Source organism: Gymnoscopelus braueri, assembly GCF_963280865.1.
Source record: "Gymnoscopelus braueri genome assembly, chromosome: 3".
Taxonomy (NCBI): domain Eukaryota; kingdom Metazoa; phylum Chordata; class Actinopteri; order Myctophiformes; family Myctophidae; genus Gymnoscopelus; species Gymnoscopelus braueri.
Genome location: NC_137612.1, coordinates 8,420,713 through 8,427,618, shown reverse-complemented (window position 1 = coordinate 8,427,618; position 6,906 = coordinate 8,420,713). Strand labels below are relative to the sequence as shown.

The following is a 6,906-nucleotide window of genomic DNA, read 5'->3' as shown; positions in this document are numbered from 1 at the left end:
TGATGATGATGATGATGATGACGAACTGATGATTGCTTATGATAAATTATGTACAAGCTGGAGCTTGCAGCTACTGTAGAAGATCGCTATCTTCGGCATGTGACACTGTTGTAACACTTAGTATTTATCACGCATTACACTGATGAGTCAGAACCAGTGACCCCATAATTAACCAATGTATGTCACTAGTCAAATATCTTTTCTTAATCACAAGTTGTCTGACTGAACTAGCAATGAGAAAGTTGAATGCACTTAAATGTATCACATGAAAAGATGCCACAATACAAATCATGTATATAGAATATACTGAGAAAATCATGGTAAAAACAACATGCCTTTTCATATTTTAACCTGTTAATTATATAGTTTGTATTGCATCATGTTCAGTAATCAGTACATTCCCCCTGTATAATTTATTATTATTATAATAATTTGTTTAATCAACATTATCATCATCACCATCATCATTATTTTTTATTATATCGAGACATGATATGACACAGGGCTTCTTTACTTTCATAAAACATTTTCACTTTTTGGTCTACACTAATTCATGATGCTTCATGAATGGTCCGAAATTAATTTCATCCACATTAACAAAAGTCCTGCAATATTTCAAACTCAAGCTTAAAGGACGACTTCAGACATTTTCAACCTATCTTCATATAATTGGTCCCCACTAATGCCAATTATAATATGGCACCATTTTTGTCTACACCGTCTGTGTCTCAGAGGAGGGCTGTGGACAGTTCAGAAACCTGCCTACCAGTGACATCATCAATGGGGATTCCAAGCTAATAGAAACTGCAGGCTTTCTATTCCTGGAAAATGTGCATGCTATAATAGAATCCATTGTTCTTGCGTTAATAAAAATCAAAAATATGAAATCTTGTTAGAAAAACAAATCCTGCCTAATGATGATGTCACTGGTAAGCAGGTTTGCCTAGGGGAGCCTAAGTCGCAACAAAACAGTGGACTCCCTCCTTCCCAGTCCCCAAACACAACCAGTCAACACAAGTTTAAATGTCCAAAATACAGTGATTTATTAACCAACGTTTAAAACATGGGTAAATTACCTCAGGGTGGGCCCTTGTACATAAAATAAAACTCAAAACAAAATCCTATGCTTACCTGTACCAAACAGAAATACATAGTTCTTACCTAACTTCACACATAAACAAATGGATACCAAAACAAAAGAAAGGCCACCCACCCCTACAATACCAAAAGCTGTAAACTAACCCATGTTAAAACTAGCAACTGTAAAACACACTGACAAAGCTAAAACCACTCGCAAACAGATGACTGGTGTGGTTGAAGGCTGGTTAGGAGAAAGACATCTGTGGAACTGAAGACACAGAAAGAATGAACGATACAGAATGTTCATCTGGTTGAACTGAGAGACGTAGGCCCTACAGTACATCACAGCTGGATAGTCATCACATGACAGTGAAAGGAGATGCTATGCTAATAATAACATGGGTCTGACGTATGTACAGTAAAGTACATATAGACCTAAGAAAGGATCGCAATGTCCATTATCCAAAATTATAAGCATCAGCAAAATGGAGGGCCTTATACACCACTAAACTGATTCTGTCTGTCTTTACCGCCAATTTATCAGGAAATTGAGATGAAATATGGACTGGGTAAATGTAACAAAAATAATGATGTCAAACAGTATAATCCCACCTATTTAGATGAGTCAGACTCTTCTTCTTGTAATGTGTGGTATGAATAAGTACTGCTGAAGTTTGTTTGCTAGCTTAATTCTCTTGACCTAATGAGAAAACATTGAAAGTTAAAGATACAATCTGGAATGTGTTTTCACCTAATCTTTTTGGAACATAAATCTACAACATAAACACAATCTACCAACATTTTAGGAATGTTTCTTACCTCTTTCAAGATGGGTGTCCCTATTTTGGGCTTTTAAAAAAAAAAATAGGTGAACATTTTAAAAAATGTACAACATTTTCTATGACAATAGCAGATATACAAGCTCACAATGCGTCACATTGCAACGCACCGTAAGCTTGTAGATATGCTATTTTCACAACTTTTGCGGGATATTGAAAAACTAAAAGCGACGACATGCATGTAATGTGAAGTATAAGTATACATACACATACATACAGGATACAGGATAAACAAGTGAAATTGGAAGTGATGAAACAAATAAGAGTAGATAATAATAATGAGCAGACAAAATTGGAACTGCAACACAACCTGAAAATGAAATTTCCGTTTACATACTATTGGAATATAGAGTTTAAAACAACAGCAAAAATTGTAGATTGGTTATTTTTAGCGAAGAGATGTGGTGTACAGGGGGGAAAAAAGGAAGGGACCAAGTATAGACCCCGCCACCCCGGTCATCGAATTATATAGGGTCTAGGCGGTTATAGTGGAAATAAAATGTGAACATATTGTCATTGTAATTAAAACTAAAAGGTTGAGGCAACATTCACATTTTCTACACAGAATAACCATCATGGCTGTTTTTCAGTTACATATAGCATCTGGAACAGTCCATGTTGATCTGAGGGGTTTCTATGTATTTATTTACTGGTTATTTTCAGGAACCTGGCAAAATGAACGCAGAACATACTGATTAGGTCCTGCATTAATGTATTAAAAATAGTTCCTAAAACGAGCTAAAATTGATATGCATGATATTGTTAGCACCTAGAGGTAAAAATGCCTCCCCAGTATATTGTGTTTATAATATTTATACAATTTGTATGAGTGTGGATGCTTAAATCATACACTAACAGCCTTCCAGGCCTGAAGACAGTCATTCTTTGCTCTAATTCTTTGGAAAGACTCCACGGGTCAACTGAAAGGAACACTGATGTGATGCGAGACCCATCACACGGTGCTACTCAACACTTTTAGGACACAGCTGCATGTAACCGCAAAGTCAGATTATGAACTACCATACGTGCCACGTGTCAAAAGCATGTTATTTACAGTCTTCATAGTCAGCTGATAGTTTCAAAATAATATTTTGAAAGTATCATCTGACTATGAAGACTGTAAATATAGTTTCCATAACTTTTTATGGGATAGTAAATAAAAGGGTTAAGGTTGGGTCAGGGCCAAATCAATTAGATTGGCTTTCATTAAACCACGACACATTAGGCTATACTGTTGTTGCGTAACAAGGTGAACTGACAGTTGACAGTAAAGCCAGATTAACTTGTAAAGTTAGCAAGTTGAGGCAAACACTTACTTACTTACGGTAAGTGACTCCATAGTCCTCACTGAGTCATGTGATGTGATCTTAACTAAAATAAATAAATGACGTTTCAAGGACTCTGACCTATAATAAAATTCCTAGGGTGGGGTTCTCTTGTGAACACTTTCACTTCTCACGCTTTTTGCACTGACCGAATACACTTTTTTGATTCTTGTATACACTGATAATTATTTTCATTTAATTTTTTTATGAGATGCGGTGAGACACTTATGAAGCCCTGACTGAAATGGACACTTTATATATTTGTTTTACCTCAGTTTTACCGTTGCTCTGTAGGCCTATTGTTGATGCTTAATTTTGTTTTTCTTTTTGCCTTGTATTGCTGTACACAACTTTTTTCTTTTCCTTAATCTTTACCTGTAACTCTGTAACCTTAATTGCTGTGCCGCCTCTGGGCGATTGAGTTCCCCCCCCCCGTGGGATAATAAAGGTATCTATTATCTATCTATCTATCTATGTGTCACAGGTCTGTGACAGTAATAGGGCGGCTTATTTAAACTCTAAACTCATACTTTAGTTCCGGCTGCTAACATTATGCCACCTTTGCTCTTGCTCAACCTGTTGGCTCCGCTTCACTTCAGTCTTTTATCACGTTAGGTTCGGTAACTTCTGATTCATGTATTTTAATTATTGCTGTATATGAATGAATGTTGTTGGTTTTTGTTTGACTGTTTTTGTTGTTTTTCTTGGTCACGTTCAGTCCTGTCTGTGTTTTGTTTTGTCCCATAAAAGTTTTTAAAAAAAGAATCAGGGTGATTATGTTAACAATGATAAATAACCCTCGTTTCTTTGTACCACCTGTCTCACCAATAAATACAAAAAATGAATGAATGACTCTACCGGTTGAGTATTATGTTCTGTATTGTATCTCGGCTACATTGACAATGAGGGCCTACCCCTCAACTGACCTTTGCTTATGATAAATCATATACAAGCTGGAGCTTGCAGCTACTGTACGGTAGATCGCTATCTTCGGCACTTAACACATGTATTTTTCACGCATTACACTGATGAGTCAGAGCCAGTGACCCCATAATTAACCAATGTATGTCACTATAGTCAAATATCTTTTTTGTGTCTGAACTAGCAATGAGAAAGTTGAATGCACTTAAATGTATCACATGAAAAGATGTCACAATACAAATCATACATACAGAATATACAGTATCTAATGCTCATTAATATGAGTGAAAAAACAATTGGCAACCAAAGCATTTGCTGTTTAAACTCAGATACAAACAGAGACACAGACAACACTTGGTTAGATACAGTACCTTTGAGTTGGCAAACAATGTCACCTCGATGGCTCGTTTCAGGAGTTCAAAATGAGTGTTTCGCAGTTGTTCTTATATGCTCCTATAAAGGACCCAGCTTAAGCAAGGTGCATTGCACAAGGAAATCGTTTTCATAGCACTGAACGCCACAATATTCAACAGTTGTGGGCCATATTGTTGTTTGTATACCAACCTCAGTTTGTCAGGGTGGTCTCGTGCTATGATGTTATGAAATAGTATGAACGAGATTAGATGTAAAAGAAATACATTGTACTACTGTAGGACTATTACACACTGAGCAATACAATTGTTTTGGTTTTGACTCAAGACAGAGCTTGATGTCTCTTTAATTTAAAAATAAGATAACATGAATTGTGTACATCATTGTCTTGGCCAGTGTTCCTCAACAGACAGGAAGGTAGCGTTTCACTGCTGTAGTAGTTCACCTCAAGTAGCTCTACTTGAGGTGAAAGAAGCTAGATGATTTGGTTGGTGCAGCCATGAGCATGTTGGCTTGATTCTTGTGGGTTATGTGGATCTATGAAAAAGGAAAAAAAGAAAACAAAAACTATAAATATCTAATGAAGGTGTTATCAAACAAGCTCAGGACAAATTGTGTGAAAATAGAACTTAATTGACAACTTACAGTAAGTCCTATAACAAATAGCATAGAACAAATAGTGAAGCATACAACTAATAACGAAACATACTGTACAAGAAACAACTAAAATAGCCATTTTACAAAGATTGGCTATTCTAGTTATTTAGGCACATTTTTTACAATTTTGGTAAAAATGTCATATTATAATGACATGCCCAAAATAGGGATGCCAGGGTTAACAACCCCGGTCAATAGTCACTTCTGCAGGATGAGTAGCTCAAGGTCAGTTGAAGTCTATAAATGGAAATAAGTCTAAGTGCCAGTCACAACATGTTTCTGTCCCAGCACCTCTCTTTGATACTACAGCTATAAGTGCCAAGACATGCACACACTGGGACGCCTGCTCCAGCAGTTATAGCAACTGTAGCACCAGAGCTGCTGAGAGGCAGAGTTAGGAGGACACTCCCATAGGCTATCCTTGTAAACAAGAATGCTACGAATGGCACTAGGTGTCACATGGACGGACCACATCAGAAATGTGGTCCTCTACGGGGACCTACCATGGGTCACAAAGTCAGAGAGAGAAGGATGAGGCTGGCAGAGAACCACTGCGTCAGGCACCCGGAACTATAGAGGCAAGCAAACTGACACTAAGGGAGCCAACACAGGGCAAAGCCAGGAAAGGCAAGAAAAATGATACAGCGTGGACACTGGTCCAGCGTGGGCGGGGCATTAAGGCCAATCAATGTGTCCTCAGGAGGGCATGTACTTTTTTTAAGGGCAGAACGCCAAACTGAGGCAGGCATGGCTTTTATTGCCCCGATGAAATTCCTTCCCTGCCCTTGAGGAACTCCAAGGGTTCCTAGAACCCACTTTGAGAACCACTGCACTACTATGTGGTCAATGAGATTACTTGGATACAGGATAGGTGGGCACTAGGGACATCTGGGCACCTCGATGTAAAATTGTCTATTTTGTCTAAAATGTTAAAAAATGTTCTTAAGTAATGTACAGTATACATGATGTGAACATAAACAGACTTAACAGTATATCATTATCAGACTTAATCTTATCCTTCAACTTCTTGTTTATGCCCGAAAATGACTGGCTATACAGGTTTTGTAGCAATTTGCAGCAATTGTAGAAATATTAGACCTTAATTGTCGAATGTTTAAGCATGTTCTAATCATGTATACTTTACTTTAGATGATTTTTCAAATATTATATATTTTTAACATTTTGGACAAAATAGACAATTTTACATCGAGGTGCCCAGATGTCCCTCGTGCCCACCTATCCTGTTAACGATTACTCAACTGGCTGTTTTAGGCGTTATAAATTAGATGCTACTCAAGGACACTGTAAGCAACGATGTTTCAAAGACCATACCATACTGTACTATACACACCTCAGGTATAAAGGACCGCAATGGAAATAAGCCGCTGGCTTTTTTTTGCGTTTTCATGATCCCTTTGATAATGCTGTGACAATATATGCATGTGTTTATTATCAATAAAGAGCTCAAAGTCAAAACATTGCACATGTAATGCCTGGGATTCAAACCCAAGTCTCCCGCGTGAATAGCCAACATCTTAACCACTAGCCTAAAGGGGAATTCCCCTACAGCTCGGGGGAGATATTAGGGTTTTAGCTCATCAGGCTGAGGCTGTGTGAGCCACCCTGTTACACACACACGATGAACCACGTGATGGCACCGTGGCAAGATTAACGAGTGTCAAAATTAATCTTAGTCTTTCAAGTTCAACGGG

General features: G+C 37.7%; 1 protein-coding gene across 3 annotated transcripts in view; it reads right to left on the bottom strand.

Annotated features, from left to right (window-relative positions):
• Positions 1-1,108: 1,108 nt before the first annotated feature.
• The window catches only part of dgkab (diacylglycerol kinase, alpha b), a 30,065-nt gene continuing 24,267 nt past the window's right edge, over positions 1,109-6,906 (bottom strand). For all 3 annotated transcript variants that reach the window (XM_080425229.1, XM_080425231.1, XM_080425230.1), the window contains exon 24: positions 1,109-5,074. In XM_080425229.1, the coding sequence (XP_080281355.1) occupies positions 4,994-5,074 (81 nt within the window). In that variant the 3' untranslated portion in view covers positions 1,109-4,993. The remainder of the gene's footprint in view (positions 5,075-6,906) is intronic.